This window comes from Octopus bimaculoides, chromosome 7, assembly GCF_046866305.1.
Source record: "Octopus bimaculoides isolate indiv1 chromosome 7, ASM4686630v1, whole genome shotgun sequence".
NCBI lineage: Eukaryota > Metazoa > Mollusca > Cephalopoda > Octopoda > Octopodidae > Octopus > Octopus bimaculoides.
The window spans coordinates 24,784,331-24,805,130 of NC_142934.1; the positions used below are offsets into that span (position 1 = coordinate 24,784,331).

The 20,800-nt window shown below is 35.8% G+C and overlaps 2 protein-coding genes across 4 annotated transcripts; both read right to left on the minus strand.

Moving 5' to 3' along the window:
* Positions 1-1,853: 1,853 nt before the first annotated feature.
* On the minus strand, positions 1,854-3,357 carry LOC106872808 (uncharacterized). Its single transcript, XM_089355866.1, has one exon. The coding sequence runs from the start codon at positions 3,355-3,357 to the stop codon at positions 2,245-2,247; it is 1,113 nt and encodes a 370-aa protein (XP_089211992.1). The 3' UTR covers positions 1,854-2,244.
* On the minus strand, positions 1,854-20,754 carry LOC106872815 (uncharacterized). Of its 3 annotated transcripts, XR_016242732.1 has the most exons (3): positions 19,059-20,744; positions 14,521-18,064; positions 1,854-3,893 (listed from the first exon to the last, which is right to left on the minus strand). XR_016242732.1 is itself a non-coding variant. In XM_089355843.1 (2 exons), exon 2 carries the CDS (start codon positions 17,550-17,552, stop codon positions 15,948-15,950), a length of 1,605 nt encoding a protein of 534 aa, XP_089211969.1. In that variant the 5' UTR covers positions 17,553-18,064; positions 18,851-20,754; the 3' UTR covers positions 11,813-15,947. The 3 variants fall into 3 exon arrangements, 2 of the variants coding, with proteins under 2 accessions (XP_089211969.1, XP_089211970.1); XM_089355843.1 differs by lacking the exon at positions 1,854-3,893 and having other exon boundaries at positions 11,813-18,064; positions 18,851-20,754; XM_089355844.1 differs by lacking the exons at positions 1,854-3,893; positions 19,059-20,744 and adding an exon at positions 18,487-18,775 and having other exon boundaries at positions 11,813-18,064.
* Between the last annotated feature and the right edge of the window lie 46 nt (positions 20,755-20,800).

Below are 20,800 nucleotides of genomic sequence, written 5' to 3' on the forward strand. Positions count from 1 at the left end.
AATTCTACAGACTATATATGTATATATATATCCATCCAGTCAACATCTACAAACTGTATATGTCCATTCAACATCTAAAGACTATATATATCCTGTCAATATCTACAGACTATATATCCTGTTGACATCTACAAACTGTATATATCCAGTCAATATCTACAGATCTGTAGATGTTTGGTCAACATCTAACATATCTATTTATGCAGACTGTGTATTAGAAATGTGTCGGCTGGTCAGGAAATTTCAGTTCCAATTTTACTTTTTGTTGATCTAAATTTAAAGTCAAATACATTTCATTAATATAAGCTATCCCAACATTATTTTTAAATGATTTGTTCAAATGCTTCAGCTGTTTTGTTGTCAGGCTCCAGAACATAGTGAAAAATACTGGATATAGGTGAGAGCTATAGAATAGATTTTGTATTGTAAAATTAGTAAAAGCTATTCTTTAACCATGATATTTTTTTAGGAGCATGTGTGCATGATATCATTTATGTATGCAACTGTTGGTATATTTTGTGGGATTGTAAGGAAGGTTATGTAGATGTAACTGAGTAAATGGCTGGATCTATGTGGTGCTTCCAGAAAATTTTAAGTTCTAAAAGTGATATGATCAGACAAGTTGTTTACTGCTCAGCATTTTATGTTGTTTTTTAAGGTGGTATTGTGTATTTTCGCAGATAGCAGAAAATTAAGTCAAAAGCTTTGATGAAATTTGTGGCAATTAGAATGGGTTTCATTGTTGGCTTCATTGTTGTGGTGGACATAAATTTTCTGTATTAGATTTATGTGTAGTGGTCTGAATCTGAATTGTGAATTGGAGGAGTTGTGTGGATTAGCTTTTCTGAGATAAGGATTAGCTTTTCTGAGATTTTTATAAATGTATATGCATCTACTAACAGCACTTGAAGACCAACAAAGTGTTAAACTTGATATTGTCAGCAATAGAAATAAGAACAGTTAAAAAGCTTCCACATAAAATCAGTCTATGGAATTTCATATAATTGGGAAGTATAGTTCTTAATCACACAGCCACATTGCAGTGCTATATATCATCATCAATGATCACTTTTCCATGCTTGCATGGGTCAGATAGAATTTGTTGAAGCAGAATTTCTAAAGCTTGATGCCCTCCTGCTGCCATCTCTTGCCTGTTTCCAAGCAAAATATTTCCTCATTGCCATTTTCATGGAGGATTGGTAATGAACAACATTGCTTGTTTGTTGGTGCTGTTACAAACACACACAGGTCTCTTTCAGTTTCCATCTATCAAATCCATACACAAGGCTTTTGTTGGCCTGAGGCTATAGTAAAAGACACTTGCATAAAGTATCATGTAGTGGAATGAACCTAAGACTGTATGGTTGGGAAGTAAGCTTTCCAACCACACAGCTATATATATATATATATATATATATATATATCACAATTAAGATGGTGTGGTATGGTTTGAAATAGAAATGACTGCTATTTCCATCAGATCGTGTGATCCACGAGTAAGTTTGACAGTAGTCCAGTTATGATTGATATTTACCACAAATATCACAATGGCATTGACTCACACCACTGAGACTGCATTTGTGAGCAGTAAAAATAGGTTTATGAGATAATGTTTTAGCCTAGACACTACAGTAGCTTGGTTTTTTACTTGTGTAACTATGTATATTTCTGAATTGCCAAGTCAATATCACAAGCGAAGGTTTTATCACAGATATTAGTGGTATGATTTCTAACTGATATGAGCATGCATATAATGAATTAAGTGAAAATTCTGACAGAGAATATTTTACTAGTTATCACAGTGGTATAGTTTCTCACCAGCATGAGTACATATGTGACAGATTGAGTGAGAATTCTGAGAAAGTATTTTATTACAAATATCACAGTGGTACAGCTCTTCACCTGTGTGAGTATGTGACGAATTAATTAAAAGCTCTGAGAGAATATTTTACCACAGATATTATAGTGTTATGATTTTTTTCATTTGTGTGAGCATATTTGTGAACAGTCAAGTTATCATTACATGTGAAACCTTTACCACATATATTTGTTTAACATCTATGTGAGTATGTATGGGAGGATTTAGACAAAAATTTTGAGAAAATGGTCAACCACAAACATCACAGTGGTAAGGTTTTTCATTTGTATGAGTATGTATATGAAGAGTTAAGTGAGAATTCTTAGAAAATGATTTACCACAGATATCACACTGGTTAATTCTTAGAAAATGATTTACCACAGATATCACACTGGTTTAGCATCTGTGTGAGTACGTATGTGACGAGTTAAACAAAAATTCTGAGAAAATGATTTACCACAAATGCCGCAGTGGTAAGGTTTTTCATTTGTATGAGTACGCATATGAAGTGTCAAGCGAGAGTTCTGAGAAAATGATTTACCACAGATATCACAGTGGAATAGACTCTTACTAGTATGAGTACATTTGTGAACAGTCAAGTCATCATTACACAAAAATGCTTCACCACAAATATCACACTGGTACTGTTTGTCAACAGTGTGAGTACGTATGTGATAATTTAAAAGTGAACTCTGTGAAAATGTTTCACCACAGACTTTACAGCGATATGGTTTTTCACCTGTGTGAGTACGCATGTGACTAATTAAGTGAGAATTCTGAGTAAATGTTTTATCACAGACATCACAGTGGTATGGTTTTTCACCTGTGTGGATACGAATGTGTCGAGTCAAATGTTCTTTCCGGGAAAATGTTTCTGCACAGATGTCACAATGGTACGGTTTTTCACCTGAATGAGTACGCTTATGACGTTGTAAGTAGTAATTTTCAGAAAATATTTTATCACAAATATCACAGTGGTGTGGTTTCTCACCTGTGTGAGTACGTATGTGACGAGTTAGGTGATAATTCTTAGAAAATGTTTTACCACAGGTGTCACATTGGTATGATTTTTCACCTGTGTGTGTACAATTGTGAACAGTCAAGTCATCTTTACAAGAGAATGTTACACCACAGTTATAACACTGGTATTGCTTCTCACCTTTGTGAGTACATATATGAAGAGTTAAATGAGAATTCTGAGAAAATGTTTTGCCACAGACATCACAGCAATATGGTTTTATAACTTTGTGAGTAAGTTTGTGAGATGAAAAGGAACTGTCTGTTGTGAAAACTTTGTCACAAATTTCACAATGATAAACATTTGAAATTGTGTGGAGTGATTTGTGTTCTCCAATATCTTTATATTTTGTCACTGTCTTCCCTTTGATATCACAGTGGTATGATTTCTTCCCTACATCTTCCTTACTTTGGTGAAGAAACTTGTTATTTTCACATTGAGTTTCATCATAGTCCTGATTCTCACATAGTCTCTCCTCCATAATGTCATTTGTTGCTCACAAGATATGATTTTGTCTTTTATCTCAGTTTTAAGTTAAGTTGTGTGTTTTATATACTAGGCTACTGAGCACAAGGTAATAAGATCAAAACTTACTGATGGTGAAACAGTATATTTTATCTAACAATAGAAATCAAAGTTTGAAAATTTCTGTGGTTATGCAGTGGATATAAATAAATATCTTTCAAACTTTTTAAAGGATACATTAGTTCTCCAAAATTTGAATTATTCTAAATACAACTAACCATCCCTCACATGATAGTATTCAATCTAGTTTTCAAAATATATTCATATCCATAAGGTATCACACACAAGGCTAGTAAAGTTTTCTACTTAAGTTCAACCATTAAACAAAATCATCCATGAAATGTATTTCAAATCAACTTCAAAAAATTTCTGTCAAGTTAGATAACCTCTTCACATGATATTTTCAGGGAGTAATTCTTCTGTGTTTCATATTTTTCCTCAATCCGTTGATGCCTTCTGTGAGAATTTGTCAAATCAATGTAACCAGATAACCTGAAATACAGAGATAGTATCATACATGAGACAATTTAATGTCAACAGAAAGGGTGGTAGAGATATATTTCACCAGAAATACTGAAAGATAGAATGAGAGAGAGAGAAAATTTCTACAAAGATCCATAGTAAGAAAAAAATCAAATGGAAGTTGAGTTGCTGCCAGGCATGAAGAAACAGGGCTTACACTTTGAATGTTTTCTCTCTCTCAATAACTAGTTGTACAACATCTTTAAAGCTAGTTTTGTTAGACAACCAATTTTGTTGGATATAGTGGCAAATTATGGGGATCTAGTTTATTTCTGTAATGTATGCTGAGGATCAATGATGGAAAGTAGAAACGTGAATGCTTCACATTTACTGTGGACAATATATCTAATTTAATAACTTCAATTTATAATATCAAGTAAAAAAAAAAAAACCAGCTGATATATGAGATATATGGTCATATTGTGGTATTTGAAAGAAAGCCCACCAGCTTTAAAAAAGGAAATATTTTTCCAATTTTCATTGAAAAATAAAGCACAAGATATGACCAGAGGGTTAAGAAAAGAACGTGTATAATATATTACTGAATTTTCGCTTCAGCCAAATGAGTTCAAGCTGTCTGCTACTCCATTTGATGTCGGATAGTGCCTTATAAAATTATCAAATGGAATTGATTATGCGGCAGTATTTCAACATACTGAGATTTTAATTTCACTCTGAAGATTTGTTAGTGCTTGACTTCTTTCCATAGAAAATTTATCTATCCAAGTGGAAAGTATCCTTAATTATTCGTACAAAAAAGCTAATATCGTTTGGCGGCACTTATAAGCAAATATTTCTAAAAATATACCACTTTAAGAACCATTTGAGAACCAATCGATGCCTATTTGAATAACGTCTTACTATTTGCAATACCCCGTCCGTTTACCTCAAATATCTTGGCTAATGTCTCCTTCCACTTTTTAGACTTAAGTAGGTCCTTATCGAACAAACATGATTAAAAGCATTCTAATGGGTTTTTTTCCCCCAGGCATAAGGACATTTATCATGAAAAGATCACGTAGAAGTTTCGTTTGCTCAGGCATAATAAAGATTGGATTGGAGTGTCGAAAAACGAAACTAAATACGTACTTTCGAAAATGTCTTATTTACTTTCTTCTATCTAAACACATAAATGCAAACAGATGTACGTAGACCGACACTTATATACAATATTATATTAATAATACTTACATATTAATAAAGCCCCAACGAGGGACATGTAATGTACACGCAAGAAATAAACACAGAGGAGGCATGGATAGCTTCAAGTGAACTTCAAGCTTTTACAGCGAACGTTAATTTTCATTTTAAGGTTCACATAATAACGAGTGCCGTCTGTATTTCATACAGAGTTCATTACCAATTAACTATAATGATCTCGGTCGTCAAAATATAAGTTATTAAGTGGAACTGAAAGTAATAATGATGTGAATCAAACAATAGCAGGAAGTGAAGTAAATTATGGAAGCAATCAGGGGACGTAACTCTATTATTAACATTACTAAATATAAATACTTGAAATGAAATAAAATTATTTTGCTGGGAGATCTATATATTCACCTCAGTTAGTAAAACCCTAAATGGCTAATGTTTTACAAGTACACCAGCACGAAAAAAATCAACTTTTGTATTTTTGAAATTTTTTCAGCGGATTCCTATGTTTTCGATTAAGGAGAGGCAAGACTTCCTTTTGTACCCCACCCCTTTATTATTATTTTTTTTATATATAAACTCCCGTTTCCCCGTTTTCGGCTACGGAGAATATGAATCTGCAAAAAAATTGGCAAAAATCGGTATTTAGAAATTTTCCGGAATCTCCGTATCCGAAAACGGGGGTTTTTGGCAACAAAAAAAAAAGAGGCGGGGATGGAGGGGGGAGACGGGAGGAAGTCTTTCCGAAGGAAATTCTGAATATGTCAAAAACCGTGTTTTCAAAATTTCCAATTCCCCCTCCTCACCCCAAATTTTAACTATTTTTTTTCACTATTCACATACACAAAGCATTGCATAAAAACGATCCAAACTTGAGTTGAAAAAAAAAAACCCTATGACTCAATGTTGCGAGAGAATATCTAGCACTAATTCACACTGCTAGCTTTTGGACATTGAATTTCCTCCTCTATTGTACCATTTCAGTCTTCCATGAAAATCTGTCTGGCCATGGGGAAAAAAATTATTTGGAAGCAGACGAGTGTCAGCAACAAGAAAGGCATCTGGCCATTGAGTATCTGCATCAATGGATTTCGTTTGATTCCAGCAATCATGAAAAAATGGATGTTCAAACGCTTATGATAACCATTATCATATACATGATGCACTTCTGCACAGTTTCTTTTTACTGAATTCCACTCATAAAGCATCGATCATGCTGAGGTTATAGTAGAAGACACACACTAAAGGTGCTGTGTAATGGGAATGAACCAGGGAATACATAGTTGCAATGCAAACTACTTAACCATACATCTATGCCAAGTATGACTATTAATTTTGGAATAAGGACATTAATTCCATTTTTATGGAAACTCAAATGAGTTTTAATAATTTTAAAATAAAAAATCTGGATGTTTATTTTAATCAAATCACAATAGTTCTCATGTATACCCTCCTCCATCCTCATCAATTGAACTAACCTTGTTTTTTATTTATCCCAATATACATGTCAATATCCACCAGCTCCTTCTTCTGCATTCCCTCACCTTGTATTTGTGTTCACCAGTTCAACTGATATAGATCCTGTGACTCATGTTAAATAGAACTTCTTCCCATGCCTTTACTTTTCTCATTTATATCCAAACTATTAAGTCATCAACTTTTTAGTGTTGCAGACCCACACTACATTGATTGGAATTAGCTGTGACCATTCCATTTCTTTCAGGTATAGTCTATTCATGACTACACTACACCTTTTAATATAATGTCTCATCACATATATCACTTGGTATGGTTTTTCCCCACCAGTGAGTACATTTGTGGAATTCAAACACAATTATGAATTTTCTCATAATTGTGTTTGAGTTTTTACTACAAATATCACAGTAGTATGGTTTCTTGGCTGTGAGAGTATTTATGTGATTGTCAAAAGTTTCAGTCTGAGATAAGAATTTACAAAATTTTATGTTTATGAACAGTTTAAAAAAGCTAACAAGAGAATTACAGATATCACAATTGTGTGGTCTCTTATCTGTGTCAGTACAATTGTGAAGAGACAGAATATGATTAGAAGACAAAGTTTCATCACAGATGTGGAAGGTGCACAGGTACAATAAATGCTGAAAATGCACAAAAAATAAACTCTATCAACTGCCAGGGGTGCAAGCTAGAGGTAGTAGATAGCTTCCATTATCTAGGTGACCAAGTTAGTAGTGGAGGTGAATGCTCTGAGAGTGTAGCTGTGAGAATAAGATTAGGCTGGGCAACAAAGGGCCTCTCTCTCAGAGTGAAAGACCAATTGTCTGATGCCTGTGTGCAAACAGCTATGCTGCATGGCAGTGAAACATGGGCTATGATAGCCAAAGACGTGCGTAGGCTTGAAAGAAATGAAGCCAGTATGCTTCCCTGGATGTGCAATGTCAGTGTGCATGTTTGACAGAGTGTAAGCATCTTGAGAGAAAAGTTAGGCATAAGAGAAATCAGATGTGGTGTGAAAGAGTGACGACTGCACTACTATGGTCATATGATGCAGATGGACGAGGACAGCTGTGTAAAGAAGTGCCAGTCTCTAACTGTGGAGGGAACATGTAGAGGTAGACCCAGGAATACATGGGACGAGGTGGTGAAGTATGATCTTTGAACTTTGAGCCTCACAGATGCAATGACTGGTGACCGAGACCTTTGGTGATGTGCTGTGCTTGAGAAGACCTGTCAAGCCAAGAGCACCCATGCTTTTGGCACATAAAGAGCATCTTCTGACGTTGGGCCTCATGGAGACAAAGTGGCTGAGCTCCTTTTGAGTGTTGGGCCTCACAGAGGCAATGACCATTATGTCATGTTTGAGAAGACCCATCAAGCCAAGTAAAATTGCAGTCATATTGTCTCTTATCTATGTGGATATGGATGTGACAAGTGAGTTTTCTGAGAAAATGTCTTACCACAGATACGACAGTAGTAAGGTTTCCCGCCCATGTGAACATGTATGTGACAAATTAATTCAGAATTCCTAGAAAAAATTTACCACAGATTTCACAGTTGTTTTCTTTTGTCAGTTTGTGACTGCGTCTGTGAAGTATCAATTAACCATTATGAGAGAATGTTTTATCACCAAAATCATAATGGTAAACTTTTGAATTTGTGTTTACTGAGGTCTTTACATTTCCTGAATGTCATCGTATGTCTCAGTTTGGTAAGGAAATTCATTATTTTTACATTGTGTTTCCTCAAACTTGATTCTCACACTGTCTGTCCTCCATAATGTTATTTGTTGCTCAGAAAATACAAATGTAATTCCTTATATACATTTTTTTTAAAAATCTAGAAGTGTTTCTGGCCGATCAACTGAGGTTAACATGCTAAACTACTAAGAGGCCATGAGATCAAAACTTTCTGGGAATGATACATTTTTTTTTAACTGACGATTGAAATTAAGATCTGAAATTTTTGTAGTAAGGTCTTGGATATGAATAAAATTTTTCAAATACTTTTTGGACACATTCATTTTCACATACAGGGGTTGGACAAAATAATAGAAACACCTAGCATCATAGCGTCATAATTTTGAAATATCTATAAAACCATCAAAAGCTTGTTTATTTTTATGTTTTTTGATTTATTAGTGTTGCTTAATATGTTTTGCTAAAATTGCTGTTTCTTTTCAGATATCATCAGAAAAAAGTAATTAAAATTCACTAAAATGACAGATCTATCGGACTTCCAAAGAGGTCAAATTGTTAGTGCTTGTATGGCAGGTGCTAGCATAACGAAAACAGCCGAAATATTTGGTGTATCAAGAAGTACTGTCTCGAAAGTAATGACAGCCTTTGAGAAAGAGGGAAAAACCTCCTCATCAAAACAAAACTCTGGAAGAAAACCAAAACTTTCAGATAGTGAACATCGAACTCTTACAAGAATTGTTAGAAAGGATCACTATGCCATATGCCCACGGGCATATGGCGTAGTGGTTAAGAGCGCGGATTACTAACCCCAAGATTCTGAGTTCGATTCCAGGCAGGGACCTGAATAATAATAATAATAACAACAACAACATCGAAAAATACCTTAGGAATGAGAACCCAAGTTCAAAATTTCCCCAAGACACCTGATGAAGGCTGGAGGGTATATCACCCAAAACGTTGTGTTAGCAACAAACAAGATGAGAACAAATGTAAATAATGTAAATAAGAGAGATGTTATTGTTTCACTTTTGACATGTAATACTGAAAAAGTGTAAGAGATTGCTCTGGGCTCACATTAGGCAAGAAGTTGAAAATTGTTTTGGCTCATGACACTCCATGGGCCCTAAGTAATGGATGTGTAAAATTTGAATGAAATCAGTTGGGGAGTTCTTGACTTTTAGTGATGCACACATACACAGACAGACAGACACTCTCATGGAATGTAACCAAACGAAGTTTATTTTTCAACATAGTCCCTCTTGTGGTTCACACACTTCTTCCATCAGTGTTGCAATGCTTGTATCCCATTGTTGAAGAAGCTGTAGGAAGCATGTTCTCTCTTTACCTTTATGTACCCACATTTTGGCTCATCACGTGATGGTTGAGTGTTAGCTATACATGGGCTGTCCAACACATCATGTGACAGCCTAGCCAAGCGCAACACTATCAGCTATGTAGGGGAAGCTTTTCCCACTAACTCCTCAGTGAAATGGTTCGTCACGATGGAGTTCAGATCTTCGGCATGAGAACAGTTTTATTCTACTATGCATTCGCAATGAAGAGAGATTCTTGTGGTTTTCCCACGTATATTTTCATCTTCAAGAAGTACGAGGAACACATGTATTTTAATTAACAGAATTATTCATGTATACCAGTTTGCTGTATTTTCTTTTACCAGGAAAATAGATGTGACACTCAACTTTAACTGGTCTTCGTATTTCTTGATGTTCTTTATCATGACTCTTATAAAGCCAGAAGATTATGTTACCAGAGCCTTGGCCACATGCATCTTTTCCACCTTGCTAAAAAGCTCTCATCATGCCGGTAAAAAAGTAATCAACAGCAGATATGACGTCGTCATCACTGCGATACTGGTTCACAGCCAAGTGTTTTTTTGTGTTGTTGCATATCGCTTTGATTAGCACAAGACAAACTTAACCATAAAACGAGCGTTGGATATTTCCTCGGTTCTGGTGTCGGTTGGGTTGTCCAGTAACGACAGAAAGAGGCCCACCCATTGCTCTTTGGGTCTTTTGGCAGCTGCTGTGTATAAAATAGTTTCGTACATTTTTATCAATATACACAATGGCAACAGTTGCAGAGTAATGCGAGAGCAGGTATACATACATTTATTTATATAGTAACTATGTAACTGTATCCTCTTAACACCGGCTCTCTCTCTGTCCACTTACTGCATTTCCCCCGCCCTTTTGTAAGCACATGAACTTATTTACCCACCCTCTCCGGTCCCCTGTCCACTTCACTATATACACCTCCCTTTAACTTGGGGGGGGGGGGTATGTCCCCCCCACCTCCCTCATTGTCACATCTTTACCATTCTCTCTTTCTCCACCTGAGGCAGCCATGATTCTTCTCTGCTGCAAGACACCTTTTTCTGTTCCTCAATACTACTCTCACTTCAGGGGAAGGTTCATGTCTTGCAAGTTACAAGGTGACCTCACTACTGCTGGCACCATGTAAAAAGCACCCAGTACATTTTATAAAGTGGTTGGTGTTAAGATATCCAGCTATAGAAACCATTCCAAAGCAAACAGGAGAGCTTGTTGCAGTCTTCTGACTTGCCAGCTTCTGTTGAAGCATCCAACCCATGCCAGCTTGGAAACAAGACATTAAATATGTTATTGATATATGAGAATGTTTCTCAGTTATTCACATAAAATATCAATCTAAAACAACATTACCATTTCTGTTGTAACATAGATTATGAGAATTTTAAATGAGTTTTTTTAATTAAAAATACCACTGTATTTCTTGATGGTTTTTTCCAGTCATTGATTTTGAAAGTCTTTCCACAATGGTGAGATTGTGATGTTCAGTTTGGAGATTAATGGGGGAAGAAACAGGAAGAGAGGTAACGCGAGAGGAAAGATGTTCTGAAGACAAAGGATTGGGTGAAATGTCTGGTATGTTCTTAAAGAGGAGAGATGGGTAAGCTTGACTGGAAAGGATTTTCAGATATTTCAGGAGAGATACCACTGTAGTAACAACATAAGTCGAAGAGAGAACAAAATGTGTCTCCATGAGATAGTGGTTGAAGCTTTGGTATTATTTGATACTTTACCCTGCACAATTTTCATTAAGAAAAAAAAAACACTTGGATTTTTTTGTGTGGAATCAAGTAGCCTGACCTTCTAATATACTGCAAACTCTTTATTTTTGTTCAGAAAAAAAGTGTGTATATATATATATATATATATATATACACTTTAGAATACACACAACATCTGTAACAGGATGTGTACAACTAGAGTGGGGTATATAGGGAAAAGAACCAAGGTTTAATTTAATTTTAATAAATTGATTTTAATCGAGTTTTTACCTGTAATTTTTGATTTTTATCCCTAATATTATTATTATTATATATATATATATATATATATATATATATATATAAATATATATATATATATATATATATATATATATAAATATATATATATATATATATAAATAATCATATGTAGTTTTAAGCTCCAAGGACCTAGGTGTAGGAAGTTAGTAGTAAGCTTTGAGCAGTCCATGGTAGGTATAAAAAACAACTTTCAGGAACAATAATAGTTTATTAGCATAGAAGGTTGTAGGTTTTTCCCATATCGAAGTTCGATAAGCTGAAAAAAGTTTTTTTATCGTTCATGGTTAGCAACTAAGATTGCTATGAATGCAAATAAAAATCCAAATTGAAGGAGTGGAGCTGGTAAAATCCAGGCTACATGTTTCCTAGCCAGCAGAACCTCAGAAGTAATAATTACTCAACGAGAGGTACTCCATTAACCACTCATCAGGTTGAAGATACCTCAGTTAAATGAAGGTTACATTGTCATTAAGGAATCCCAAGTTGTAATTTAAAATGAGTGGTGATGCCAGAACAGAGTGTAAAAATAAAATAATAAAACATATGTAGGAAGAAATAAAATGGTCAGTAATAGAAAAGGAGGTCAAAAATATGGGAGCGGGTAATTGTCTAAAGTTGTTAAGAATAAAGAAAAAGAGAGGGGGAATTTAGGTTAGATTGAAGTGGACTGAAGGGAAGGTTGTTGAGACAACTCCAGTTGTCTCAACATAAAATGCTGTTTATTGTCATCCAATCAAGGGATACGATTTTATCATGTGATGCCTTTCACGCCAACATTGTTTATTATTTAAACTTATGTCAATTTATCTGAGAGAATACTTTATTGACTATCAGGTGATGTTAGATATGCATTGACTCATTGTTGTAGATTTACTCTTTACGCCTTAGCACACTTGCTGTGGTACAGATGGTTCATTTGGCATTGTGGACAATTGAAGTTACAGTTCTCCACTTTGCACTTCGGTTTGGAATTATTGTTGTTTCCTTTGTTCATTAATAAAGTTATTATCAGAGCACAATATCATTATTCGTCTTACGTTATAACAGTTGTTGTGAATATTAAGCTGGAGTCATTTTACTATATCAACTATCGAACTGAAATTGTCAGGAATGAAAAGAAAAGGAAGACGTCAAATAGTTAAGAGTAAGAGTAAGGTGGGTTTATTAGAAGAGAAGAGGGAGAAGAAAGAGAGGAAGGTGAGAGATAAAGTTATTAGTCATTAGAGGAACATAATTGGAGGTAAATTGGTGGCTTACTACTTAACAGTAAAACTATATATTCAAATATCCTGCGTGCATGTTCTGTGTGCCTACAATATCCTATAGGTGTGCATACACCTGCATATTCTCATGTGCAGAGAGGAAGATATAGGGAGATCACAGAGTTAAGAAAATATAAAGGTAGCTAAAGAAGTTGTATTATAAATACATAGAAGAGCTTCAAGTTGGGGTGGGAATGCAGGAGGAATAGTTAGGGAATAATTGAGGTGGTTGCCATTATCTGTACCTTAAGAATGTGTTACATAACTTGTGTTTACAATTAAGAACTAGGTTGGTCCATTCATTCAGGCTATCGCTGCATTGCATAATAGATAAGACTTCTGTGATGCTGAGATCACGTTTGTTGTTATAGCTGTTATATGGTTTGGCAAGGGTAATGATGGACCATTTCAAATTGTATAGAACTGAGTTTTTTTTAAGCTATGAATGAGTCTAGATAAAGTTCTTGCTTGAGATTTAAAGCTAGAATAGTGGTTACCAACTCTGACCTTCAAGTTGGTGCTGCATGAGTCGATATATACATATTTGGTATCTTCTGTTGATACCATACATTTATATACAAAATTTTTTTGTGAGGCATCTAAGGGACAGGAAGTGGGACATCTACAGCTGCATAGGATTCTAGAAGGTACTAAAGTGGAGTTTGTGGGATTATGATTATCTGTGATTAACCTGGTGTTATAAGCATTATCTTCTGTGGTGTTAGGATTGGTATTAAGATTAGGGCTGGGGGTGCTAGCAGTGGTGTTGGTAAGGAGATTTAAGGATGTTCTAAGGTTACAGGCAGGGGGCTGGGAATTAGGGTGTGCTGTATTAGTGTGATTAAAGTTAACTAATTGCTGGTTACTAAGATTCTTATTGTTCAGACGTTGGATTATAACAGCAACGATAGTTGTGGGGGAGTAGGAAAGTTTAACTGATTGGGGGTTGAAGATTTTCAAAGAGAACTGGATTTAGGGAAATGTTTTTTAAGTAGAGCAAAGAAAAGTTTAGGCACTCTGGTCTGAACATTAAAGACAAAAGGAGTGGGTGTGGAACCAGATAACATTGTGTGTCCTGGTCCGTCTATTCCATTTTAGGGGGTTACCCGAGTATGGCTTGGGGTATGGAGGCGTGCGCTGGCATGGATTTCAATGGGCAGTGGTGGATTTGGGATCTAGAATCACAGGGTGAGAGAAGTACCTATTGGGTTTGCTACTACAGTAAAATTTGGAGGAATAGGGGGAGGGTAATATATGGGGGATAGCTTGGGTTCTATCTAAGGGGACAGATGTATCGGTGGTGTGAGGTTCAGTGGGGACAGGATCACTCCATATAGTGAGGTATCTAATTGAGTTTTTTTTATATCCAACATGGTGTAAGGTGCAGCAGTAATATTCAGCGTATTGCTCGAATATTGGCCCCATTAAAGTGTAGAAGTATTTAGAAGTATCCTTGTGGGCCCAAAGTTTTTCATTAAATTTTATAATAGTTCAATGAGCTGCCAGGATAATAATGATATCACGTCTAGTTAGGTCAGAATATTTTAGTACAAATATGAGGGCTGTGTTAAGTAGGATAGAGGATAAGCTGGAATAGTACTGGTCTATATCAACTTGAATGAATTAGTATTTACCTTTGGGGCTTAAGGATTTAAACCATTGGATGGCTTCAGTGGTGTTAGTCCAGAGGTCTAGTGTAATTTTAAAATGAAGTTTGGGTAGAATTCTACCAAATAGAACTTTTTTTAATCCTACTTATATCAGAGCTTGAGAGGCAGATGAGGCAAACGGAAGGATTCACAGCAAAATTTTCCTTCTGGTCCTTTCAGTAAATATGAGGTGACTGAAGTATGGAAGGTTCAGTTCTATCTTCTAAGCCAAGATCTCTTGAGGTTGATACCTGTCAGGACAGAGTCTGGTACAATACAGTAGTACTTGTGCAGCTGTTTAAGTATCAATTCCTGGTATGTTGTATAGGTTGCCAGTCTTGTCTGTATGGATGGATGAGGATTCTTGAATATTTAAAAAGTTTCCTGATGATATTGTTGATCATAGGTGAGGATTGGGAGCTCTTTTTTGGGGTTTAAATTTGATATTTTAAATCAGATTGGTTAGGTCCTGTTCAGAATTATCCAGATTTTAGTTAGGAATGGGATTTTTATGAAGGCTTGATGAGTCAAGTTTTTGGAGTTGGTCATGGAATTGTTAAGAGAGAAGGCCTTCCACCGCATTTGGTGAATCATGATATTGTTTTATTCGTTAGGAGAATATCTGTTAGTGACAGGTTTAGCTTCATTTTTTTCCCATTCCCATGTCTTCCACACTGTTAGTGTTCACAGAATAATGATATGTAATTGTAAGATCCAAGGATCAAGGTGTAGGAAGTTAGTAAGCTTTGAGCAGTCCGTGGTAGATATAAAAACAATAATAGTTTATTGATGTAGCAGGTTGTAGGTTTCTCTCATAGTTTGATAAGCTGGAAAATCTTGGGATTCCTTAATGACAAAGTAACCTTCATTTAACTAAAGTATCTTTGGCCTGATGAGTAGCTAGTGGAGTACCCCTCATTGAGTAATTATTACTTCCGAGGTTCTGCTAGCTAGGAAACATAAGTAGCCTGGATTTTACCAGCTCAATTCCTTCAATTCAGATATATATATATATATAAAAGATTTAATACATTTTAATACATATATCCTACAATGAAATGTTTTGTTATGGTTTGTGCATTATATTTCTAGCATAAAAAACTGTAATGTTAACCAGTGATATGTGAAAACATTTCTCAGTTATTTGCCCACAATTTCAAATAAATCAACAGTATCTTTTCTCCTTTGTAGATATTTCTTACTTTTAACTTTTTCAGTTCAGTCACATGAAAATAGGAAGATGTCCTCAGACCCAACACCAAACCTGAATGCTAACAGTGGACTTCACTAAAGAGAACTTCACAGAACACAACAACCAAATTGTGATGTTAAGTCCAGTAACAAATTAAATCTTCCACTCATATATAAATGTGATTCCAAATTGTTAAGTCACCACTTAATGAGAATTATTATTATTCATTATCTGATTTCTTTTCTATGTGAGCAAGCTTGTGAGTATTTAGATAACCACTTTGAGAGAATGATTTACCACAAATATCACAGTGATATGGTTTCTCTCCTGTATGAATGCGTTTGTGAGTTGTTAAGTGACTATCTATGGAGAATGATTTACCACAAATATCACAGTGATATGGTCTCTCTCCTGTATGGATACGTTTGTGTTTAGTTAAACTACATGGTACAGAGAATGATTTGCCACATACATCACAAAGATATGGCTTCTCTCCTGTATGAATACGTTTGTGAGTTGTTAAGATATTTGTTTGAGAGAATGATTTACCACAGATATCACAGTTATATGGTTTCTCTCCTGTATGAATATGTTTGTGGGTAGTTAAATAACCACTTTGAGAGAATGATTTACCACAGACATCACAGTGATATGGCTTCTCTCCTGTATGAATACGTTTGTGAATAGTTAATTCCCCATTTCGAGAGAAAGATTTACCACAGAAATCACAGACATATGACTTCTCTCCAGTATGAAGGTCTCTGTTAATAGTGTGATGATCTCTTCGAGAAAATGATTTACCAGAGATATCACAATATGTTTTCTCTCCTGTATGACAACGTTTATGAGTAGTTATTTCCCCATATCGAGAGAATTTTTTATCACAGATATCACAGTGATATGGCTTCACTCCTGTATGAATATGTTTATGAATAGTTAAAGAATCACTTCTAGCAAATGTTTTACCACAGATATCACAGTGATATGGCTTCTCCCCTGTATGAATACGCTTATGAGTAGTTAATTTTCCATTTCTAGAAAATGATTTACCACAAATGTCACAATGATATGGTTTCTCTCCTGTATGAATATGTTTGTGAGTGGTTAAGTAACTGCTTTGGGAAAATGATTTATCACAGATATCACAGTGATACGGTTTCTCCCCTGTGTGAATACGTATGTGAGTAGTTAAGTGAACAGTTGTAGAAAAGGATTTTCCACAAGTATGACAGTGATATGGCTTCTCCCCTGTATGAATACGTTCATGAGTAGTTAAATCACCACTTCGAGAGAATGATTTATCACAGATATTACAGTGATATGGCTTCTCTCCTGTATGAATACGTCTGTGGGTAGTTAATTCGCTACTGCGAGAGAATGATTTACCACAAGTATCACAGTGATATGGCTTCACTCCGGTATGAATACGTTTATGAGTAGTAAGGTAACTACTTTGAGAGAATGACTTACCACAAATATCACAGTGATATGGTTTTACTCCTGTATGAATGCGTATGTGAATAGCTAGGTGAACTTTTGTAGAGAATGATTTACTACAGATATCACAGTTATATGGCCTCTCTCCTGTATGAATACGATGGTGTGTAGTTAAGGAACCCTTCTGAGAAAATGCTTTACCACAGAAATCACAGTGATATGGTTTCTCTCCAGTATGTGAATGCAAGTATTTAATTGGGTTACTTTTTTTAGATATATCACTGTGGTTTGACGGTTTTTCTATATGTTTTAATATCTCATCAGGAAAATCAATTGTTTTTGATTGTATTTCATATTCATCCTGATTCTCACATAATTCATTTTCCATAATTCTCTTTTTCACCACAATATACAAATATTTTTCTTGTGTTGAGTTTTATATTTTATTCTCACAAATATTTCTTTAGTTTCCATCAACTCTGTTCTTTGTTGAGATCTAAAGATTCTGCAAATTTTTACTTACAAGGAGATTTATCACAAGGAAACATTTCTGAGAAAGTATTCCAAGATAGTTTATTACAAAAGAACTGTTATGTAATAAGAAATACGTATGGTAACGCTAAAATAGATCCATTTATCCAGACTTATTCATAAACGAAGTTTCTTTCAAGAAAAACCAGCTTTATCTTCTTAATAAATTTATCCAAGTTTAATTAAAGCTGTCTTGTACTTATTCCAGAGAGTGAAGTAGAGAAATGTAAATAATCTCATTTCAGATGAATTATTTCGCAGTAATTCAACCATAGATTTATATAAACAGGATTTTATCAGTTGTGTATAACATCTTTAAAAAGATGACGAACATTGAGTTATTTGCAGGTAATTATCTGTCATTATCATCTGAAATAATAAAAGAAACAATGTTAAAGACAAACTTGAACAATAGAGACTGAAAAGAAAACCTCATTTATAAAAATTACGTTATACAGCTTTGTAAACTCCAGATTGTGTACCATATCTTAAACTACACAATAGTAAGCCATAATTTTTTTCTTCTGCAAGCAATGTTATTTATTGTTGCTTAGTCCCAGGTCAGACATGATGAACAACATTACAACCATGACTATCCCGTCTTTTATTCAGACAATGTATCTAGGAAGCACCATTCTCCAATAAAGTTATTTGATAACAAGCTTATGAAAGTTAATGAACTTCTAGCGGCCGTTCTGTTTACATTCAGTACCACACCCGTCAACATCTATAATGACCAATGAAATTATATTTTTCATTGGTTAATTAATTGATCAAGTACATATTTATACCTCATCAGGACAAGTGTCTTCTACTAAAGCCTCGGACCGACCAAAACTTTGTCAGTGGATTTGGTAGACGGAAAATGAAAGAAGGCCGTCGTACGTGTGTGTGTGTGTATGTGTGTGTGTTTGTATCTGCCTTTGTCTCCCCCGTCCCCGCTTGACAACGGGTGTTGGTGTGTTTACGTCCCCATAACCTAGCGGTTCAACAAAAAAAAAACGATAGAATAAGTACCGGTTTACAAACAACAAACACTGGGGTCGTTTCGTTCGCCTAAAATTCTTCAAGGCGGTGCCCCATAATGCCGCAGTCCAATGACTGAAACAAGATTAAAAAAACAAACCTATCCAACTAATTCAATATAATACTTACATTTCAATGTAGACTGAATGGCTAAAAGGACAATTTCACCACAATCTCCAACTCTTGAGTTTATTTGTGAGACAATGTAAAACGCAGAAACACCGATGATTTTTGTTAGAGGAAACTTTACACAAATAGTCTAACGTCTTATTGGAAATGCGTGTGTGTGTGTGTGTAAATGGTGTGTATATGTGTGTATTTAAATATATTTCATTACCGGAGAAATCGTCTTTTACGCTGGTGATATTTTTCCCGGCCAGGATGAAATCAACATGTCATACACAAGTAGAATCAATGTACAAGTTAGAAAGCTCCATCGATGGACAATAAAATAGGATTACAAAACAATGGCGACCGACAATTTTGTACATCCACTTCCTGATTCAGAACGAGGCTTATTTCATTCTTATCCGCTACTGAAAGAGAAGGGAGGAGAATGTCTTGAGTGAATATTCTTTTCTACTTTAGGCACAAGGCCCGAAATTTTGGGGAGTGGGCCAGTCGATTAGACCGACCGTAGTACTCAACTGGTTCTTAATTTATCGACCTCTGCGGAATTTGAACTCAGAACGTAAAGACAGACGAAATATCGCTAAGCATTTCACCCTGCGTGCTAACGTTTCTTATTTTTTTATTGGCCACAAGGGGCTAGAATAGAGGGGACAAATAAGGACAGACAAAGGGATTAAGTCGATTACATCGACCCCAGTGTGTAACTGGTATTTAATATATCGACCCCGAAAGGATGAAAAGCAAAGTCGACCTCGGCGGAATTTGAACTCAGAACATAACAGCAGACGAAATACCGCTAAGCATTTCGCCTGGCGTGCTAACTTTTCTACCAGCTCTCCGCCTCTTGAGTGAATATTGCGATATAAAAGGTGCTGACTGCAATACAACATGTAGTAGCAGAGGTGTATTCAGGACTCGTGACCTTGATGTGGTCCGGCCCTTTAGTGTATAAGGAGTCAAGAGCCGAAACAACTGCATGAGGTGGGCTTCTCTGAAGATCTGCTGTTCTACTCTCCACTAAGTTTATTTTCTTTTTAATAGCAACAACACGGCGATCTTACTTATCGCCGAACAACACATTTTTGGATTAATCATAAATCGTTACTAATAATAAAAAAAGTGTGTTGCCCTCCCCACCCCAATACACACACACATATATATATATATTAAAAGCAATTTAGTCTATGTCCAGTCGTAGAATGACCAATGGTTTCGTAATGACAAGGCTTTAGCCTCGTGGATGTCTCGTCAGACTCTAAAGCCGGCTTTAGAACCTGACGAGACGTCCACGAGGCTAAAGCCTTAGTGGATGCAAAACCATTGGTCACTCTACGACTGGACATAAACTCGATTACTTTTAATACATTACTGTGGAGGCGCAATGGCTCAGTGCTTAGGGCAGCGGACTCGCGGTTTCGATCCCCAGACCGGGGGCGTTTTGAGTGCTTATTGAGCGAAAACACTTAAAGCTCCAGTAGATGGTGGTGGCGAACCCTGCTGTGCTCTTTCACCACAACTTTCTCTCACTCTTCCTGTTTCTGTTGTACCTGTATTTCAAAGGGCCAGCCTTGTCACACTGTGCCACGCTCAATCTCGCCCGACAACTACGTTAAGGGTACACGTGTCTGTGGAATGCTCAATTACTTGCACGTTAATTTCACGAGCAGGCTGTTCCGTTGATTGGATCAAGTGGAACCTTCGTCGTCGTAACCGGCATAGTGCCGTAGTAATACATTACTGCTCTATGCTTTAGAGTGTACTTATTTACGGATACATGATACATTCACGTTCGCAATTGGTATTAATCCATATGTAAGATAACAGCACGGTTAAGTAACACGGTGTGCTCAAGAGGGCTAGCGAGTACGCAAAAAATAGCATAGCGATTGCCCTCGTTATTGAAAGTAAAAAAAAAAAGAGAAAAAAACCTATCCGGTTCCTGGGTGC